At 42.9% G+C, this 22,350-nt stretch overlaps 1 protein-coding gene across 1 annotated transcript in view; it reads right to left on the bottom strand.

Annotated features, from left to right (window-relative positions):
• The window catches only part of SOBP (sine oculis binding protein homolog (Drosophila)), a 118,145-nt gene extending 95,818 nt beyond the window's left edge, over positions 1-22,327 (bottom strand). Inside the window, exons 1-3 of the mRNA XM_010573400.1 lie at positions 22,183-22,327; positions 12,707-12,845; positions 10,052-10,237 (exon numbers count right to left, since the gene is read on the bottom strand). Coding sequence (XP_010571702.1) covers positions 10,052-10,237; positions 12,707-12,845; positions 22,183-22,278 — 421 coding nt within the window. The 5' untranslated portion in view covers positions 22,279-22,327. The remainder of the gene's footprint in view (positions 1-10,051; positions 10,238-12,706; positions 12,846-22,182) is intronic.
• Positions 22,328-22,350: the final 23 nt, after the last annotated feature.

Below are 22,350 nucleotides of genomic sequence, written 5' to 3'. Positions count from 1 at the left end.
GGGGCCAGCCTGCCTCACCATGGTCTTCCCCACGGGCTGCAGGGGAATCTCTGCTCCGGCGCCTGGAGCACCTCCTCCCCTCCTTCTGCACTGACCTGGGGAGCTGCAGGGCTGGTGCTCTCACATGTTCTCACTCCTCTCTCTGGCTGCAGTTTCTGTGCCACAGCAACTTCTTAAATCTGTTCTCCCAGAGGTGCTACCACTATCACTGATGGGCTCGGCCTTGGCCATCGGCAGGGTTGGCCATCGGCAGGTCCGTCTTGGAGCCGGCCGGCAATGGCTCTGTCAGACACAGGGGAAGCTTCCAGCAGCTTCTCACAGAAGCCACCCCTGCAGCCCCCCTGCTACCAAAACTTTGCCACACAAACCCAATACACTTGTGCAGCCCGGTGGGAGGAAGACTTGCTCTAAAATCAAATCCTTTCTTTCAGCTTCAAGTGAAACTAAGACCAGCAGAGAAAAGGACCCGATCTTGGAACCTGGGATAGGTACAGAGCCACAGCCTGTGGCTGTGGATGACAGCTGGGGACAATGATAAAGGTCCAAACATGATCGTGTGCTTTTCTTCTTGACATTGGTTGCAGTAGAGATCTGAGCAGACATTGTGAAAATAACTGTCCTGGTTTCAGGTGGGATAGAGTTAATTTTCTTCCTAGTAGCTGGTATAGTGCTGTGTTTTGGGTTCAGTATGAGAAGAATGTTGATAACACACTGGTGTTTTCAGTTGTTGCTAAGTAATGTTTATACTAAGTCAAGGATTTTTCAGCTTCTCCTGCCCAGCCAGCAAGAAGGCTGGAGGGGCACAAGAAGTTGGGAGGGGACACAGCCAGGGCAGCTGACCCAAACTGGCTGAAGGAATATTCCATGCCGTGTGATGCCATGCCCAGTATATAAACTGGGGGGAGGTGGGGGGGTGGATCGCTGCTCAGGAACTAACTGGGCATCGGTCAGTGAGTGGTGAGCAATTGCGTTGTGCATCACTTGTTTTGTATATTTCAATTTTTTTATTATTATTATTTTCATTTTATTGTTATTACTTTCTTCCCTTCTGTTCTGTTAAACTCTTCTTATCTCAACCCACGAGTTTTACTTTTTTCCCTAATTCTCTCCTCCATCCCACTGGGTGGGGGGAGTGAGTGAGCGGCTGCGTGGTCCTTAGTTGCTGGCTGGGGTTAAACCACGACAATAACTAATAGGGATGTTTCATTACAGCTTAGTGACCCAAAAAGAGGACTGCAACATTAACAGGATAGTAACAGTCCATGTATTTCTATCATTAAAATCCACAGCAGTGGGAAGCAATAACTTAAAATCAAAACATTAAGACTGTGTGAAATAAGCCAAAGCCTCATGATTTAATTGCTGTCTTTTGCTAGACACAAACTCTAATAACCTGAAACCAGAAATTCATACCTTCCATTCAAGACAAAATTCCTCTCACTTCTTCACAGATCTTTGTTTCATAAAGCCAAATTCTTTAAAAACCACTTTACCAGACTCTTGCACTTCTTTCAGGAAAATGTATCAAATCCCTGTCCCTAGGGTGCTCAGCAAGAAGAACCTGCTGCGATGAGAACACAGGGAAGTGGGGAATTTCAAATCCAGCAGTTTGAGACTGCTCATCTGTCTTGAATCTTTATTCTAAACTTTCTCTGACTAGGTCTGCACTAAGAAAGCTTCTCCACAGTAATTACATCAGTATACTATATCAGCAATGTACTCCTTTGCTTACAGACAAACTTTCGCTGGTAGTCTAGCTTAGCATCTCTGCTTGAGTAACATGAGCTCATCCTGACAGCATGCCTATGCCCATCATGTGAGCTCTTGCTGGAGCAGCTCTTCTGATGAAGATCATTCACCATCACTTTCAGGACTCACATAGCTAGGCTGACACATTTGCAAAGTACAAAAATAATATATGCAAGTACTGGTACAGATCATTTTGAAATGAAAGAAAATTATTTTTTTCTCCATCTGGGCTTGCAACTTTATGACCTGCTCTTGCAATGTGCTTAGCATGTTCTCGGATCTGTCACGCTTATGACAGGTAGCGTGGGTAGTTATACAGGTGAGTCAAAGAGGAGTCGGCACAGAGGACAACTGAATAGTAACAGGAGAGTTTTCAGCAGAACATCCGTACTGCTGTCTCCTGTAATTACACCAGGTAATAGAAAGACATATTCCTTCCACATACAATACAAGATCTGAATTTCCAGCCTCTGCCTTTCTGAGTTCTCAACTCTTCATAGGGAGAGCTATGGCGGGAGTTCCAATACTGTGTTTTTCTGCCCCTGGGTTGTGTCATTACAGGTGGAAGAAGTACTCCCTGCACCCACCGCACAGATAGTGTTCAGATGCATCTCCTTGTGGTTTTTAGCCTGTGTATTTTTCATAATGAACAATGCAATAAACACGGAGTGTTTGCAGTGTTAAATCATGTTCCCAAAGGGAGTAGTTTGTATAACAAGATAAAATTATCACATTATAATAACTAAATATGCATCAGTCTAAAGCATGCTTCAATTAATCATCAAAAGTTTGCACCGCCTCTTTAGGTCTTAATTAAGCAGAATGTTTGGTTGTTTTTTTTCCTTTCAAACCAGTGTGAAGAAGCTGCAGAAAATTGTTCCTCTTAAACCCAATGAGCAGCAGTTTACACTAATCGATCTTATATGGAGCCATAATTTGGAGAGGTGGGGGGAAGAGAAGGAAGGCAATGAGTACAGTTGAATAAATCCATCATGTACAGCTCTGTCCCTTGATCTAAGCAAACCAGCGTGACCTACAGTGTTTAGCAGGATGATCCTAAAATCCCCACTACTCTGGACTTAAATCCTGATCAGTTACTAACTTTTAGGCTGCAACATTCTACTAATACCATTTTGAACTAACTGATATGTATTTTCAATTTTAACTCCAGTTTCAAGAATTTGGGTGAAACTAAATGCAGCTAAGGCTCTAATCCTGCAGATTATGATGATCCATGGGCAGGATGGATCCTCCAAAACCTTACTTTCCACATTTTCTTGCAAGAAATTCAAGTGGGAGATACTCAACTCTTCTGGGAAGAAAAAAATACCACTCCTGAAGGTGCCCAACCACAGTACTGAAGAAGTCCTGCTGTGCAGAAGGAAGACCACAAGGGCACAGGGTTTGGGACTGAGATCTCAAAGGGTACATCCCCTGGACTGAGTGAGCCTGTGTGAAACCTGTACCTTGGCTGTGGTTGTACCTGTGATCTGATACAGAAAATATTTTGGCACCCCATCACTCCTTGGTGTCTCCCCACCACCCATCTCTTCCTGGCATGAGTTTCCTTCCACCACAGCTGTCAGAAGCCATGTCTCCCCACTACCGCTTTCTTCTGTTTTCCTCTCTTTTTTCTCTTTGCTGTGTCCCATCCCCTCACACAGGCAGTTTGGATCCCAGGGTTTTTTTGGGGGGAACTAGAATAGCCCTTTTACCCCATGAAGGGAACTGCACTCAATCCACTGGCATACCTCTTTAAATATTTTAGCTGCTTTCACTACTACTTTCTAATGAAAAGCTGCAAAACTTCCTTTTTAAAGACATTAGATCTTAACTTGACTCTAGCATCTGTAGCATTAACAAGAAGGGCTCACTCTGTCCACTGGGACCTACCAGGATTTCAGAATGTTTAATTCTGAGTAACCCTCCTGCCACCCCTGAAACCCCAGCTTGCCACTGAAGAAAACCAAGTAGCATGTATTCAGATTTTTCACCCCAAAGCAGTTCCTGAGGCTGATGATCCCGAGCAAGAGAAGAAGCACCATTCAGTTATTTTTCTTACATCCAAGATGCTTTATCTGATTAATCTCAAAGTAAAAAATGAACAAATAAAACTCCCGAGACATTGCTGCAGATCCCCTTGTGATAGCACTTATTAAGTGCTGATCCTCTAAATGGGGGGGGGGGGGGGGGGGGGGACAAACTTAAGGTACAAAAAGTACCTTGGAAAAAGTAATTACAAGAGGAAGATAAAAAAATAGGGCTGATAATAGAAAGCTTGCTGCAACCATCGCTAAGGAAATACCTCAGGGGCTCTACAATGCGTTTCCTTTTAAGGACCAGTCTCTTGAAGTTCACTACTCTGCCAATAAAGCAAAGTGTCCCAGCTCCTTTTAAAAAATCATTTTGGGGAACCACGGCTTGCCTACATTTTCTATGCATGAGTTGAGGCACATTCTCATGCATAGTTCAGTAAGGACTGAATGCACAACACAAATAAAAGCTGGCATTTAGGCAGGTTTTAAACATGCAAACAAAAAAGCACCTATTTCAGCTAATAGGGGGGGAACTCCCTGTGTATTTTGAATATATGCTATTAAAGCACATACGTGGACTTTGTGATTTTCTTTTTAGCACAAAGGAAACACTTGGCCCTCCGCAGAGAGCAAAAGACATCAACAGTGGGCTAGATGGGGCAGGCATCCTGGCAACCATTGGCATTTTAAAACCCAGGCACTAATAACCCTATGATCAGTGTAAATTAGATGATGTTTCAAACTGAAAACAAGAGAAAGAATTTGAAGAGTAGTGACTATAGGATTTGTTGCGGTGGTCTTTATTAGAGAGCTAAACCTGCAGTTAAAGAAATTGTAAAGCTGTTCAGCAACCGGACTAAGATTCAGGAAATACTGAAGCAGGATCCAGAGCGTAGTAAAATGAAAGTTTCCTCAATATATAGACTTAATTAGATCTGATAATATGGTCTTTATTTAAGGAAAACTGCCACTGGGTTCTGCCTGGAATCAGACTTCTTGGTAATGCATAGAACCAATTCCTTGGTGAATTTAGACAGATGATCTTGGAATTCATTTTTACTGCCCTGCTAATTACCATTTAAAGCATCTTTTATGCTTCCAGATTCCTCCAATACAATTTAAATATCGAGAGAGGTTACAGCAGGCAATTCCAGAGTGTTCATAGGGCAGGGACTCTGCTTAATCCCACGTGTTGCACCAAGTTACTCATGTGCACTTACATTTACAAAAAAAATCCCATAAACTTTTATTCTGAAGTTATGTTAAGCTATAACACAGAAAATCACTTGTTCCTATCTATAAAATACCTAATTACTCACTTCAATATTTGAATATGATATTTCCTTGCCAACTTAGGTCACAGGCCTATTTTACAAGGTAGTCAGCACTGGAAATGCCTGTGCTCCTCCTTTAAGACCTTTTGCCTCACCGGATACTGTTCCTCCAGCCCATTCCGCCTTCACTTTCATGTGTTTCTGATAACTTTTGGTACAACCCCAATCATTTTCATTTGGAAATCACTGAACCAAACGTTACATAGAGACACTGATCTGCAGGTTGGAGGATTTAAATCCCCCTTCCTTTCCCAAATGTACTTATTATCTTGTGAAAACCCTAGGAGGGAGCATTATTCTTCCCTTGTACTTCTTCCCCCTGTGGAAAGCTCAGTCAACTGCATGATATCATCCTCTCTGTGTCCCCTGACAGTGACCTTGCCTCGCAGCACAGCATGGCAGGGAGCTGGTTCTTGTTCGGGATGCTTAGAACAGCAGGCGTGCTCTGTGCATCACTTGTACACAGAAGGAGGCAGGAAAAGGACGGGTTTTGCTGACACCCGCGCTCAAAGGCTAGACCAAACTGCAGTTGTACCCCCCCTACCAAGGCACCGCCATGGGGATCACAAGAGAAAGTAAACCAAAGAGCACTCTTAAAAAAAATGGGGAAACTGAGACACTGTAGCCTCCAGTGGGTGCCAGGGGAAGGAGGCAGCATGTTCTCACCTGCATTGAAAGAATTTTTTGCATTCTTCTTTGCCTAGTCTTGATTTTAGCCCTCCTTCATCCCATGTAACAACAGCCGTCCAAACTTGTCTGAATAGAAGGGCAGAGTCACCCTAAATGCCCTCTCAGATTTACTCTATCACTAGGGTAGTAACAGTCAGGATGTTTGCATGCTGCATACTACGGCCATATACCCTGCACAGCTGTGGCGGGATTTTTATTTCGAGCTCATTCCTGGCTATTGCACTTCTGTTTCTTGCTATTTCTATGTCATTTTTTAATTGGAAAGATTAATTTCTTTACATTGTTGTGTAGAAAATAAGTATCTTCTAGCATCAAGCAGAACTAATCTTAGTATCAGTTTATTGCAATGGGCTGTACTTGAGACTAACCCTGAAATCACTCAGAATCTGCTGCCGGCACTAAATGTAGCTACCAGCCTGCTGGGCAAGAAGGACGGTTATCAGACACAAGGAGACTGTCACACCAACCCTCCGGAGGCTGCATTGACTTCTTATTTGCTTCCAGATGCAGATCAGATGGCTGATGTTGACTGATAAAGTCCCGTTTGATTCGGGCACTGCCTGAGTGTGGTCTATCTGCCTGGTGGTACAGATTAGCAGAATGCTCTTGCAAACAGTCTCCAGATCTGAGTAACTGGCATCCTTCTTGTTGGGGCTTCCCGTGACTGGATTTAGTATCCTCCACTGACATGCCATAACCTGAGTCTGTAGACGGTCAGTGCACCATGTAAAGCCCATGCATTTAACTCAGCCTATTTCGGATGTAATTCTGGGGTACAGCAAGGACAGAATGCCTTTATCAGACCTGTTTATATTTGTTCAGTTAGCAGTCTAATGTTTTCCAGGATTGTATAAGCAAATTTTTACCTAATATTTCATTTGACTAAAACAGAAAGCTGAACAGCTTGGAGATAAAATTTCAGTCAAACTGCTCAAAATTAATCAGTTTTCAAAAGAAAAAAAACCACTTTACTGTAAAATAAGCATGAGGGGAAAAAAGCTAATTTTGTTAACTGTTCAAGGTTTTAGCCTGTTCATACAAAATATGAATGCAGCTAGGACACTGTTCAAAATTTTCCAGCACGCTCAAGGAAGACCTAATTTGCTGAAATCTTCAATGACTGCTTCCTAGACCTAGTTCAGGATCAGTACTCCTTCCTCCTCCTTCTTGAGCTGGTAGCTGCTTCTGATACCAAGAATCATATCCGCCTCCCTGGAAATCCTCTTTCCCTTGGCTTCCTGACTCTGTCTTCCCCCAGTGTTTTTTGTACCTCTGCAATTGCTCCATCAGTGCACATTGCAGCGTATCCTTCCTATTTCTCCCTTCAGGCTTCTGTGAGCATTCCCCGTCCTCTGCTCTTTCTCTTCTCCCTCATATCTGTATAGAATCTTATCTGCAAAAATTATTCAACTAATAATTCACAGTGACTGTTTCTTGGATCTGCTTATCCTCTCCAGACCATTGCTCTCCTGTCCAAATGAATACCTCAGCCTGTCTCTCTGACACTTCTTTAGTGGTGCTGACCCTTCAGTTCAAGATCAATACGGCAAGAATTAAAGTCTTAATAATTTCTCCCTGAGTGCTCACTCCATATTATTTGCTCAATAACAGTGGACTGCACCATCATCTTTCCTGTCCTTCAGGTTCATGATTTAGATATCATTTTCATCTGTGGGCACTCTCTTTTGAGCTATATTTAAATCTTGTAGATTTTTCTCCTGTACAATATCTAAAAGCTTTCCCCATCCATCTACAAAGTCTGGACTCATCCCGATTCTCAGCATCTCACTCACTACAGTGCATCACCACCTGGTTTTCTCTCTGGCCTGTAACGTAACCTTGTCCTACGCGCGTCCACTCAAAGTGTGCTGCAAAGATCCCTTTTTGCCCAGCATTTTAACCTTGAAGCTTTCTCTTGGACTCTTTCTGCCTCTCCCTCCTGTCCCCTTTCTTCATTTATTAACTCGAACAAATGTGAGCTGCCTCTGTTCTTGTGGCAGGTGAGCCACAGCCTGCCTCTCCCCCATATTGAAAATGTTGACTTTCAGCTTTAGCAATTAATGATGTGAGTCTTTTTCATTTGCCTGCTCAACTCCAAGAAGCACCTTTGTGCTGTTTCCAAATTCGTCCCCTGTGCTTGTGAGGGGCTCCGAGAAAACATCCCCAGAGTTACTCTTGTCTGGCTTTGTATCACTCTGAAGTTTTCTGCTTTGATGTAGTGCCCACAAAACGGTGTCAAAGTGCAGTGCCAAGACCACTGCCTCGCACGCTGGCTCTCCTGGCTCCTTTGTACTCCCTTTTCTACTTGTATTCACCAGTTGTTTCTTGCCAGGCTCTTTGGGGTGATCATGACTAGGGCACCTACGCCCTAAGATAAAACAAAACAATTACTACCGATGCTTATTGCAAATCCCACAAAGGCTGTGGTTCTCCTCCCCCTCTGGTCCTCCCAAACTTTGCTCTCTAAAACAAAGGTGAGATAAATATGCTCATCTGCTCAGAAGTCATGGTAATCTAGTGCTCATTACTGATCATGGGATAAAGTCAGAGGAGGCAGAGATTATGCATTCATATCCCCTATGCAATTAAAACAATGATATTCATTACGAATTAATAAATTAAAAACCTGAAGTTGAAAAATACTTATGAAAAGCCTTCTCTGCACATTACTCTTAGTGGTACATTTGAACACGGGATCACACGTGGTAGGTGGACGGGCAAAGAACAGAAGGCAGTTGACTTGGCCAAGGTTCCCCTGTGTCCACTTAACTACTGGTGCAGTAATTTGTTTTTCTACTTCATAGTTCCATCTCCTCCTGCTTGTTTGATGTCATAAAAATCCAGCAACTGTGGCAGTTTGCACAATGCATGTTATAGCCTTGTGTTCGCGTACTACAAATTCAGCATTCTGGATTCATTCATGACTCAGATTGGAGGAGAAAATAGCTTGGGATGGCACAAGCCCTTGATTAAAGCTTTAGGGCCAAATCAACAACAGCTGAGGATCCAGCCCATATGGCCCGAGATCTTTAGCTGTGTAAAGGCTGCAGGAATGGGCCCAAATAGCTTTGGTAATTAGCAAATATCATATAAAATAGATGAAAAGTCTTTGGCAGGGAATGAATATTGAGCAACATTTGAAAATTATTCATAGCATATTAGCATACTTCTTTAGAGATAAAACTCAATACCATAAAAATAATTTGGGAGGGGCAACTGTAGTCTATCTCATGACTGTCAACAGGCAAACACCTTCTTGGACCAATCGGTATTTTACAGTTACCTTTAGTCACTGCAGCGAAGGGCAGAGGTGACCATCTAACATCTGGGACCTGACCCTACAAGCTGTTCTGCCTCTGCAGAAGCGTCCTCACACCTGGTGGGGACTCTTTAGCCAAGCTGCCTCCCTGTGTGCGGAGAGCTCCCATTCTTGGGTAGGTATTGCAGGTCACCCCGTATCCCTCAGTGCCTCGGTCACCCAAGAGCACCCAGAATGACACCCAGGGACGTCCATGGAAGCAGGACTGAGCCTGCTCCTATCTAAATACACCAATTACTGCGCCTTGTACAGCAGTAAACAATAACACAGCAATTAATCACCCTGGTGTAGCTGTAAGAGTTACTTTCACAGATTATGGTAAGCAGCATGCCATGTGGAATAAATCATTTTTCATGCAAACTCTGAGAAATGGCATGTTATAAAATCACTCCTGATAAAAATCTAATGAAAATGTAAAACATCCCAGTGCAGTCTCCCGGGTAGAGTCAAGATCATATTAAACCCTCAAGAGACAACGGTCAGGGATTTCAATGAGAATCAAGAGACAGTTTTCCCAGGATGAGCTTGTTAACCTGATATAAATACATGATATTGATTTGATGGCTTTGTCTCTTTCACTGTTTCCTTCGTGGAGCCTATTTTTAATTTAATCATCTTCTATTAATTTATTTAAAGTCTTTATTCATCAGAACAAAATCTTTTTTCTTCTAAAAGCAGATGTTGTTGAAGTGCTGAGAGTATAATCCAGCATGCAGTGTCACAAGCAGCACAAGTCTGTTATTGCATCTGCAGAAGTTTTTCAGGAATACTAACAAATAAAGTCACTCCTACTCCGTTTTCAAGTTCCCTGTGACTGGTTTTTAAACATTTTGAAATCAGCCCTCTTACTAAAACGTCATGATCTAGAAACCTAAGGACGTGTCAATGACAGTAACCATTTTTAAATGTTCATTAGGATTTACCTGCTGGTGGCTTTATGAAAGGTGGTGGAATTAATGGGACAATAATAGGTACATTCCCGTGATCCTTCGACCCTGCTGGTGAGTCTGAAAGTCCATTTCCTGTGGCAAGCCCTGGGTAGCTTGGGTTTATATTGTACGGTGAAATAACACTGTCCTCAGGTAATTTTGGTTTTGGCAAAGAATTTTCTGTAAAACACAAAGAACACATTGTACAGTATGACAAATATATTTCTTAAATGACCCTACATACTTTCACCAATCTGTTCATTAAATTACTTACCCTAATACAAGAAGAGTGCACAAACCCCCCCAGATACTTTCTCTTTCAAAAAATGGATACTTTCCAGTATTCTTCAGAAATGCTCCATTTTTTAAAATCAAACGCACACCTTTTTTTTTTTTTTTCCCCCCAAAAGGTGGGATTATTTTGTCATGCATATCCTTAGCACACCTGATTTAATCAATGACACCCTATTCCTGTCCTTTAGTTCTACTGTTTGCATGGTGGTCACACTCAGTGTACTGTGACTTCACCAATGCAAGAAGCATAAACTGAAAAATAAAAGAATTACTAATTCTCTATCGATAATATGAGTAGTAGTAATGGAAAGGATTTAAAGAAAGGAACAGAATATTGAAAATACAGCAAAGTATGCATGAAATGATAAAAGTTATTATTCTAATTCTTTAATCCCAAATCACCTCAGGATTCTTATTTGTAGGAATTTCTCTAATGCACCTCAGTTAACTATGGGGCAGGACTTAATTCTTATTATTCCTTCTCCTCCTATCTCTCAGAAAAAGTAATACACTTTTTTCCCTCCCATAGACTGCATACACCAAAAATTTCTACCTGTCACAAGTATTGAACATCTTTGTTTGGTAAATAAAACATATGATTTGTATCATGTGTCTATGAAAAAAACGTACGTCACAAATTTCATCAGGCATAGACCAGAGCCACAAATCACTCAATAAAAGATCTATCTATTAAGACATAAATAAATGAATCACAATACTACACAGGAACAAGTTTCTTCAAAAGTGGCTTAATGACATTGCACTTTCAACGAAAAATAAATATTGATCACCAATGTCACTATAGAACTAACAAGCTGCAAACATTCAATTTTAACACAATTGGGTTGTTTAACCTTACCTCTAATTTTTGCACCTTTTTTCTAGCCATCTCTCCTTCAGAACTGGTGTCTCTGGTATCAGCACTCATTGCAGCACTCACTGAATACAATGCTGCCGCTGGCCATCAAAAAGAACACCCAAACACTGCTGGCCACAAACGCAGTGACAAGTGGCAGTCCAAGGGCATAAAAGCTGCCGCCGCAATTTCCTCTCTTTACCTCACCTTTGAGGAACTTTTGTTGGATAAGTCAAGACGCAGCAATTTCCTACTCTTCTCTTCACTCTGATGCCAAGTCCCTATCCATCCCCTGTGACTGAGGAGTCAGAAGGCAGCAACTGAACGGCTGAACAAACAGATGGATCCCATCCTTCACATTTTGAATCACGACGATCCAGCATTGTCCTAAACAAATTCCATCCCTGGAGAACTTATACAGCACATGCAGAAGACAGTAGAGCACTAACATGGATGAGGAACCTTTTGTGAACATTCATGCTCGTTCCTAGTCGTGTTGTGAATATTCCAGCTCAAAGTCTTCCAGCATTTTAAAAAGCCATAGGCCAAAAAGCCTTAGTTTTGAAAGCAAAAGAGCTCCTTAAAGCCACACTGCTAAGAAAGTGCTCCCTCTTTTTTCCAGTTGTGAGCAGTTTATTGGTAGCACAGTGTCCTGGTTTCAGGTGATAGAGTTAATTTTCTTCCTAGTAGCTGGTATAGTGCTGTGTTTTGGGTTCAGTATGAGAAGAATGTTGATAACACACTGGTGTTTTCAGTTGTTGCTAAGTAATGTTTATACTAAGTCAAGGATTTTTCAGCTTCTCCTGCCCAGCCAGCAAGAAGGCTGGAGGGGCACAAGAAGTTGGGAGGGGACACAGCCAGGGCAGCTGACCCAAACTGGCCAAGGGGGTATTCCATACCATAAGGTGTCGTGCCCAGTATAAAAATTGGCGGGAGTTGAGCAGGCAGGGATCGCTGCTCGGGAACTAACTGGGCATCAGTCAGTGAGTGGTGAGCAATTGTGTTGTGCATCACTTGTTTTGTATACTCCAATCCTATTATTTTTATTATTATTATTATCATTTTAGTATTGTTGTTACTATCATTATTAGTTTCTTCCTTTCTGTTCTATTAAACCGTTCTTATCTCAACCCATGAGTTTTACTTTTTTTCCCTAATTCTCTCCTCCATCCCACTGGGGGGGGAGTGAGTGAGCGGCTGCGTGGTGCTTAGTTGCTGGCTGGGGACAAACCATGACACACAGGTACATGACTTTCAACCGACTCACAAAAGGTATTATTTGTGAAGATATATTAGTAAGTGCCTACTAACAGCAATTTTTTAAAGTGATTTTCCTCGTACCCTACTGGCTTCCTGATACTAGAAGGCACTCTCCAATACTTTTATGTAAACCAACCACGAAGGAAGCAGCAGAACACACTTCCCAATCCACGCCAATTCAGACAGGTTAGGATATTAATCCTTCTTTGCATGAACACAGAAACATGAAGTCTTATTACCTTTGAGAACAGAAATGTGCTGGCGGCTTTCCCCATCTGCTGAGTAGTTCCTGAATTCAATATCTTCTCCATCTTTCAATTCAACCTTATCATAACCATACCAGCCAAGGAGCTCATTCATAGTGTTTTCTGCAAAGTTCTGAAAGAGAAAAATTACCTACTTATTTATGTAATCAATAAGCACTTGGAAGGAAGGGAGGACTGCATAAATCGAACTGTATCTGTGCTACACGAGGAAGTGTCAGGTTTGGCCCACCTCCTCAAAGACTAATGTTCGTTTCATAAGTCAAGTGCATAAAGTGTAATGCATTTAAATCTCCAACTGGCACATGTAATTATGACAGAGACTCATACGTCTGTAATTTAAAGAAAATGAAAAGGAGAGTTATTTATGACTTTTGCTCTGGCATTCAATGTCAGAAATATTTTAACATACATTCGTCACACAAACTTGTCTGTGTTGCCATAAAATATTTAAGACTGCAGCAAGAGAATAACAGAAAACCAGCAGTTAATCAATCTTACTGCGCTACAGTCTTTTCAGCTGGAGCAGGTCACTGACACAATTACAGTTCCTTGAGGTGCCCATGAACCAAATCAAATAAAATCACAGTGAAGACATTTTTCCTCAGAGTTATAAGCCTTTGCATAGTCAAACCACTTAAAAACCCTTCACCATGAAAGTATTTTACTATAATGTTTCATGCAAACATCTCTTATATGTGTTTAAGAAAACCTTTCTCAGTTTTGCCATATTTATTTTCAAACCGATTTCCAAGCAGCCGTGTGGTTACATTTTATGTTTGTATGGAAATGCAAAATATGGAACATGACTGTCATAACTCTCAAATTCTATTAAAAACACGTCCTCCAGGTCACGTGGCAAAAATATTTCTGTAGAAAACGCTCATTACTGGGCCAGGAGATTTAGTGGAGTAAGTTAAGAAATCCACAGGCAGGCAACAAAGCTTTCTGAAACCAAATAGTGCCATGGAGCTCTACAGCTTACGGATTTAGGAAACTACCAAAGGAAACCAGCTAATGAATTATTGCGACGGCAAAGATCAGTTTAAAACAGTATGACAACTATAAAATGAAACAAAAAAGCCACACACAAAGCCTTTCTATTTGGTCTCCACATTTTTTTATTATCACTCCTTTAAAACAAATTCCAAACTTCATTTCTTGTAAGATCTTGACATCTAAAATAATGCTCCTGATAAGCACCATCTCCCGGGACTCTGGCTACCAGTGAAGGAATAAGGAGAATACAACACCAATTCAAAACAAATAGTACGTGTCAAATTTGCAGGTTGCTAGATTTTGTCTAGTAACTTCTGTAGCTTAATTTTTGAGTGGGAGCAAGTCTAATGATAGAACACAGCAATTCTCCAGTCATTTAAATAAATAAATAAAATTAATCAGATGATAATTGCTTCCGAATTCAAAGCTACAGCAGGCACTCTGCCCCAGAACGTCAGAGCGCTACACTGCTCCTGGCTCATTCATCACACCAGATTGCATAGGTGTTCCTGTCACTCAAGGAGTGCTGTAAAGCAGCTATAAGCAATAAACACAAGCAATTTGTACTCTTCCAGGAGTATCATTTGTGCAATTGTGCTACAAACACACATTTCAGGAAAAGAAAAACCAAAACAAAAAACCACAGCAGACCCCTGGCTAGAGCATCAATTTCCTTTTGTTTTTTCCCCCTTTCATTTTCACTTGACCTCCTGCTGGAAGTCTCGATTCCGTGGCTGTCCTGTGCAGCCCCAAATTGCTGGAAAACACTGCATCGTTCCACCTCTACCTCTAGTGTCAGCGTTATAAGTACAACAGCCCATTACGTCTGAACTACGTCACTACTACAGTTTGCAACGAGTACAATGCAGTGTAATGTGGCTAACACCCACACTCATTTCTAAAATATATATTTAAACTCTGCTTTGAATGACGCAGCGTTCTAAGTGTTTTAAATACTAGCAAAAATGGGAAATTTTTCTAAAGTGTTTGTTTGTTTGTTCTTTAGCTTCTTAGAAAACTTCTCTCTTAGTGCTGGAAGTCCCAATGCACCAACCCTGTCTCTAACCCATGGAAATCCAACAACGAAATGACCAGGAGATGGGGAGTGAAACCTCGCCACTGCAGCTCACCCAGAATGACCTGAAGGGGTCCATGGAGGCCCAAAGGCAAGCTCTGCCAGCTTCCTTTGCTTTGCTAAATTTCAGCTATGGAGATGCAGCTCTAGAGACTAATCTAGCAAGGTGGAGACCAATTGACAAAGTCTTCCTGACTTAAACCCCATGCAACCAAATTAATTGAGTAGCTCTAAATTTGCCTCCTGTGGATGCTTTGTGTTTTATTTGCACTGTTGATCAACTCAGGCAATGAGTAATTTCTAATTACTTGTCAAGGAATATGTAAGCAAGGCTGTATATATGTTTATTTTTTCCTGAAAATTCGTACATGTATATGTCTCTTCAGAATCTAGTCAACGTGATGGCTGGGTTTGTAATGGTACAAAGTTGAAGCACCTTTCAAGTCTCATTTTTACTATCCACGATGAGTGATGCACAAAAATGAACACTTACAATGACAAAAAATACATTTGATTTTGAAATTACCCTTCCTAGAGACTTGACTCAAAAAAAAAAAAAAAATCACTGAGGTCTTTCCTACTAACTTCAGTGAGAGTACAATGAGGTTGCATATTAGCAGTAACAAAAGTAAGCACCTTTTTAACACTGTGATTTCTCAACAAGGATGCTTGGATAAACAGACAATTAAGCTATTTTCCTTCATAATTTATCTCACCTATTACAAGGGTGCTGATCACTCTTAATACTATTCTCTCAGTGGCTAATGGCCGGGGCTTCATTACACAGCACTTTACACACAGCAAACCAAGAGGATCATCCCATCCTTAGCAAGCTGGTAGTCAAAGCTGAGAAATGTTTTCTTCCACACTAACTCTCTCGCATAGATGGGCATCCACAGAACTACGACATCACCTTCCCTCAGCCTCCTGACTCCAATACCCATTTGCAGTGATGTCTAACATACTGTCAGTCAAGATGATGGTCACACAGGTCATGTCCTTGCTGAAGCTGCTGCCCTGAAGCTGACCACTATTATTCACTGTTTCCATGTATTCTCCCTTCTTCCATTTCAATGGTAGGCCCAATCTACGTGTATTCAAGATATGGTAACAAGATGGGATTTGTAAAGACCAGTGTGGTGGCAATAGTCAAAACACAAACAATGAGATGAGACAATTTTTCTGTGTGAATGCGGGGGGGAGGAGGAGGGTAAGAAGCAAAAAAGCCCAGTTCTTGATGAAGTTAAGGAAAAGAAGCAAGCCAATTAATACACAACCTGTCCATGCAGAGCAGAATCTCACTGAAAGATGTACAAGCTTCAAAGGCTTAGCGAAAGGAAGGGCAGTGATTGTAACAACAGTGCTGGAGAAAAGCAAGACTGTGGGACCCAAGGTTGGAGCAGGAGAGCGGAAGAAGCAGTGATGAAGCAGGCAAGATAGGAACGAGCTGAGCTGAGAGATGATGGACCTGCCGAAGCCCAGGGAGAAGGAGATGTGAAGACAAGTGTGGATGACCAAACGGAGGATGTGCAAGAAGCTGCAATACCAAGCTTTTGCAGGAGCAGGACAGCAGAGGCACTGAGCTAGTCCATGCCTACTTTCAGACTCATTCCCCAAAAGGTTGTGGAAGGTCTGCCAGGTGGAGGCTGCCACCCCAACCCCGCAGCCCTGCCAGAGGGCTGGGATGATGTGAAAGACCAGCGCACCAGGGAGAACCTTGCCCATCACCAATAAAATCCCAAGTCAGCAATCATACTGCTAAGCTGGGACCCTTGAGCCCAGAGCAAATCCCACTGAACCCCAAGGGAGCCCTGCAGGGGTCTGTGGATTTCATTGCTAAAATACAGCACAGAAGCTAACTTCGCCCTGCCGGGGAGGCAACGCTCAATCCCCTGCGGGGAAACCGAGAGACCGAGCCCTGGTGCCGCTCACAGCACGGGCCAGCGTCAGAGCCGAGAAGCCAAGCACAGAAATCCTGCCCCGCGTCCTTCTATGCTCACACCGCCACACCACGCTCAGCCTCTTGTGCATTGCACCGAGCAGCCAGGCTCCCGAGGCTGCAGTGGAAACAGCGATAACCTCTTCAGCTGCCAGCGCACCCAGGCAGTCAGTTAACATCCCACCGGAGCCAAATCTCTTGCGCTCCTCGAGCTGACAGCGCAGCATCGCAGCTGCCTAACTGCCAGGGCATTCACCACGGCTGCAGCACAACCAGCTCGTCCCTGCCAAAGAAACTGGCCCAAAAACGCTCCAGTGGCCCCAGTCACACAACATCACCAAAGCCCTCCCTTCCAAATAGATGGCAATTCTTTTTTTGCCCCCTGCTAAGTCCCAAACCACTTATCACCACTGCGGGGCAATGTGTAATTTGCATGTTTTAACTGTACAATTTCTCTATTCTTGTACTATACAGAAATATCCTCCCTCCTGGAAGAGCCAGGATAACTAACTAACTATTATGCTCGTTGGTATTTTGACTTGAATTTGCTTCCTATTCACGGGAAAGATGAAGAAAAGTGTATCGACTTGCCAGACTGTGGTTTCTCTCCTTTGTGAGACTGACTTATACGCTAGGCAGTAAAAATATAATCACATTTATTCCTGCTTTAGGATTCATTTCATCGTAACAGTACACCTACAGCTTGATTTTTTACATTGCAATGCATCATTTTCCCAAATCTTCACTAATTAATACATTCTGAAGCTAAGCCACGCTTCTCTTTCCATCATAGACCTCTTGCCTTCCCTTCTCTATGAACCTTATTCACAGGGGGCAAGGCCTGGCTTCACCGAGTGAGGCCTGGCAAACACGGAGGCAGGAAACGCAGGGGAGAATGAGTCTGTCAGACTCATTTTCTTCTAGGTTTTACTGTGAATGTTTATTTCAGATCTGGGAGGAAGCGCAGTGGCTCCATTCCATTTCCTTGCCTGCATAACCCACTCGGTGCAGAGCCCCACAAATCCACTTTTCACTTTTCACTGCACCGAGGAAATAAAAATGTTTCTATAGTCACAATACGAACTTGGATTTTTTTTTTTACCGGCCCTCACTTTCTTTGCTTATTTGTGTTGTCGCCATATTGAATTTTATGGTTAGACCTTTACGCTATCAGAAAGCAAAATTTCTTGATGCTTTCATTTCTTTTGTCCTCCCACGTACACGTTTGGTCCTGTAATACCCGCTTTGTTTGGGGAAGCACCATTTCTGCGGTGCACAGGCATGCGAGGCTCCCTGTGCAGACAACACAACTCCTTTTTTCAGCCATCCCACAAAACTCCTTCCACGCAGACTCCGCAAAACACCCCCCCCACCTCGGTCTCCTGAAATAGTACAATTGATAAAGTCTGCCTGCTTTTCCACTTTCCCAAAGACATTTTTTGCTTTTCAGGAGAGAAGGGAGGAGTTTTCCTTGGAATCTTCGGAGCGCTCCGAGCGATCTGGCTCGCTCCAGGCGCAGCGCTGCTACGCCTGCTCCACCGCTTTCCTCCTTCTGACAGTAGTACTTTTAAATGCCAAATGGGGAATATTAAAACACTAAACTGAAAGATCTTCTGATGAGTTTACTATTAAACTATAACAGATGGGGCTGTCTTAAGCTCTAGGCATCAGGAACGAAGCCCAATTTTAGATACAAATTAGTTATTGAGAATATTTATAGATGGTAAACTCCTTGGGCACATGGAGCAGCCCTGTGAAATTACAGCGCAAATTAATTGCTCGCCTTTCAACTGACAGACAGACACAGATACATTGTCTTGTTTGTTCAGGAGAACTTCCAGTGCAATCCAGTACTGGATGTAACTTCATTTCCCAACACTGCGGAGCACCTAGCTGTTCCTCCTGAGCAGCACTGCTGCCTGGCAGCAGGATGGCAAAAGGGAATAAGCTGAGGAGAGATGGATGGGGAAGCCACCACCGTGCCTTGACAAGTGCCTTCACCAATTAAACTGTAAAAAATATTTAGGTCTTAAAATAGTACTGGGTTCCCTGATTACGACAGCTTTGGATCTGTTGGGTGTTCTGTTATTCACCAGCGAGTGAGAAATGGCACTGAACTGAATTTCAGAATAACTATCTGCTCTTCCTCCAAAGCGTGAGGTGAACAATGCTACCTCTGGAAGAAAAAATGGAAAGTATCATCTGAAGGAGGAAGGGGGACAAAAGAAAAAAGTAACTAGAAAAAAGACAGAGAGGCTGTGAAGGTCACAGCGAAACGAAACAGTTCCTCCTGAATGTATTTTTTCATTGAAATGTAATATCAGAAAACTGTGCAGAGTCATGTACTTTTTGCACACAACATTGTATCAAATTAAAATTTGTTATAACTATCATGTACATTAGGTTAGCCATAACAAAAATGTAACTTAATATCTGTCACAAGGAAAGAGCAAGCAACCTGAATATCCATCCAGTCAAGTTAAAACTGAGCTGTGACACTACTGTTGGAAGACACCAGACCAAGCAGTTAGGTGGTGTGATCCTTCTTGAGTAAATATCTGACCGTATCAAACAGCAAATCTTGAGGGAAGTCTCCGTGATGAGGTAATTTTATTGCTCATTCATAGTGCCCGGCATTTGCTGTACTTAAAATAGACACTTGTACCAATGGCCTTTTCATTATCTGAAGGGGGGAAAAAAAAAAAAAAAATCACATATACACCAGTCCTTTTTCTTTCTGCTAGCAAAGGGAGGCAATTTGATCCAACGTGGGCTGAAACCTGAGTAGGTCACTGTACACCATGATAAAATTCCCTAATCCCTGAGCCAAATTTCCCTGAGGGGGCCCTCCTACTTCTCCTTCACTTTCCAAGCTGACTTTTCCATTCCCTCTCTTGTCTTTTCCTCCCCTTCATCTCTTTCATTTCCCCTACCTTAAAGCCTTGATATCTGATCTGCTGCTGATACTCAGGTTACAGTTTTTACAGCTTAGGCTGTCTATTGCTGTATACATTCCTTTCTTTCTGCTCTGCCGTGATTACTTACCAGAGCTTATTTTACACTGGTCCAGATGAAAGCAGTTCAGATGAAGGGAAACAGTCAGCCTGTTTGAACATTACAGATATGAACCTACACAAGGGCACATTGTGCTCCCTCTGTCATTCTGCTGCAAACCTTTTGCACAATGTAAGCAATTTGTTACATTATTGTATTCCTCGGGTTTATGAAGAAGGACCAGACATCTTAATTCATCAGCAAAGAAAAAGTGTAAATGATCGCCACAGGATTTTAACTTTCTCAACCGGTCAAAAATTCAAACCACTTTTTTTTTTTCTCCCCCCTCTCCTTCCCCGTCTTGGATGATAGCAGCCAACTGTCCTACCAAAAACGCATAGTATACATAGCATAGTTTACATTGAAAGGTGACCTGTGTTTTGTGAAAGGTTCTGCCACCAGCTATCTCGCTCTCGACCAGAAATCACATGGGTTCAAAATGCCATTTCTACCCACTTTTAATTTTTAAGTCAGCTGAAATCTTGAGGTTTGTAACCTTAAGCAGCTACCCACGATTAAAAAAGAGAGACTCTCTACATGAAGGTTAACGACAGTGCTTAATACCAAAGCATTAGTTTAAAATTGTGTAATTTTTCTCCTTCACACAATGTTGTTTTTGTTTCTTCCTCACCCTTTCAGACAAACATCTGTTATACTGTAGAAGAACAACTATCTCCCAAACCGCTGAGTGTGCCTGCAGCCAAAGTAAACAAAACAAACCCAGAGGATCCAGCACAGTCAGCCTTTATATCCAGCCAGGATAACATTTCACATGTTTTGATTAAAATTAGCTAATTTGTAATTCTAGAACCTATGAAACTTAAAAGCTGCAATCCATATAGATCGCGTTAGGCGATGCTCTAAGGGGCCAATGCCCTATACTACAGACGTCTGCAGTCCTCAAAACCATGTGGGATTACAATGAGCAATGACCCTTGCTGTTCTGTGCCTGCACAGAGCCCTCTCCGAAAATAGGATGTGCCATATATCTCGCAAGGAATAATAGCGCTCCTCGGGACCCAAAACTAGCACGGTCTGTTTCCAAAAAGATGCACCGACACGTTATTTTGTTCCTTCCCCTAATACTACTCTTGTCTACATTTCCAGTTGATGCGCACGCAGAACTGTGTACACGCTCATTACGCAGGCAGCAGGAGCAAGAACGCCTGCCTTAGGCAGGAAAGGGCACCTAACCGAAATTAGTGGTGTGCAAAAGAGGGGAGAGGGGAGGGGACTGTGCATTCCCGTTCAATTTTACATGGGAAGATCAATGCTCCGGAAAGCAAAGGGGTTTTCGCTAGGCATCGTGCGTATTTACATGCTCGCCTATATGGTACACGTACTATGTGAATGCGTGACATTTTCCAGGCAGTCCTCCACTTACAATCAGCCTTTTAACAAATTACGTGTTCAAATTAAATGACAGCAGCTTTATCTCATAACCAGACTATGCTGTTTTAGTCACTTTATCTGCACATTAAACAACAACAACAAGTTCAGCCGAAGTCTCGCAATACGTCGTTCCCAACTTTGGGGAATTAGAGACGTAAACCAAACGGACATGGAACAGACACGGAAAACAAGACGCAAAAACCCAGGACCGCTCAAGCCCGGAGCAGCGACCTAATGATAAAAGAAGCCCCGAAATAACGGGTTTTTTGTGCGATCGCAGCCATCCTAACATCTGGAGCGGCCGCCTGAAGCGCACAGCTGGACTGGCACCGGCTCCTATCCGTCAGGACAGCCTCTCCGCACGACAAATACACTTCCACGCAAAGCAGCCCGCGGCCAGCCGCCCTCCCGCAACACCTCTGCCGCCGTGACGAACTGCGAAGCGGAGCACGGGAAAGCAGAGGAGGAGGCGAGAGGGAGAAGGAGAGAAAAAGGGGTCTCCGCGCTCAAGTGCGAGAAGGATGCGCGGCTCAGACCGTAACATTTCACTTTGACAATTTAATTACACGGTTGCAGCTGGCTACTGAAAAAGGAGAGAAATACAGTGTTTAAAAGAGGTCCCTTTCTTTCCTAACTTTAGGGCTTCCCAGCTACCTGAGGGGATGGCTATAAAAAAAAAAAAAAAAAAAAAGAAAGAAAAAAAAGAAAAAAAAAAAAAAGGCTCGTCACTGGCACCCAAGGAGCTTAAAAGCCCAAGGAGGGAGAGTTATTTTAAAAAAAATAAATAAATCAAAGCTGGTCAATGAACAGGATTTGCAGCCTGTGAATTCGTCTCTGTTTTCAGCCCAGGAGGCGGAGTTGAGACACATTCAGTGCATCCTACAAAAAAAAAAAAATGACAAGAGATCCTTTCTTATTTCATCGCCATGCACGGAGGCGGGAGGGGGGGCGCGGGGGGGGACCCCCGCTCCCTTCCCCATCACGGGCACCTACCTTCATCTCCTCGTTGATCTCCCGCTTCACCGGGTGAGCCGGCTTCCTGCTCCTTTTATTTTCGGGAGGTCTCCCTTCTTTCTCCATTTCTGCCATTTTTTGCGCCTACTTGGTGGTGGAGATGAAATGGCTGCTGGTGCTCTGGGGGGGCCGGGAGGGGCGCGGGGG

The sequence above is a fragment of the Haliaeetus leucocephalus genome, unplaced genomic scaffold (genome assembly GCF_000737465.1).
Source record: "Haliaeetus leucocephalus isolate CR32 unplaced genomic scaffold, Haliaeetus_leucocephalus-4.0 Scaffold384, whole genome shotgun sequence".
NCBI lineage: Eukaryota > Metazoa > Chordata > Aves > Accipitriformes > Accipitridae > Haliaeetus > Haliaeetus leucocephalus.
This window is presented reverse-complemented; position numbering and strand designations above follow the sequence as displayed.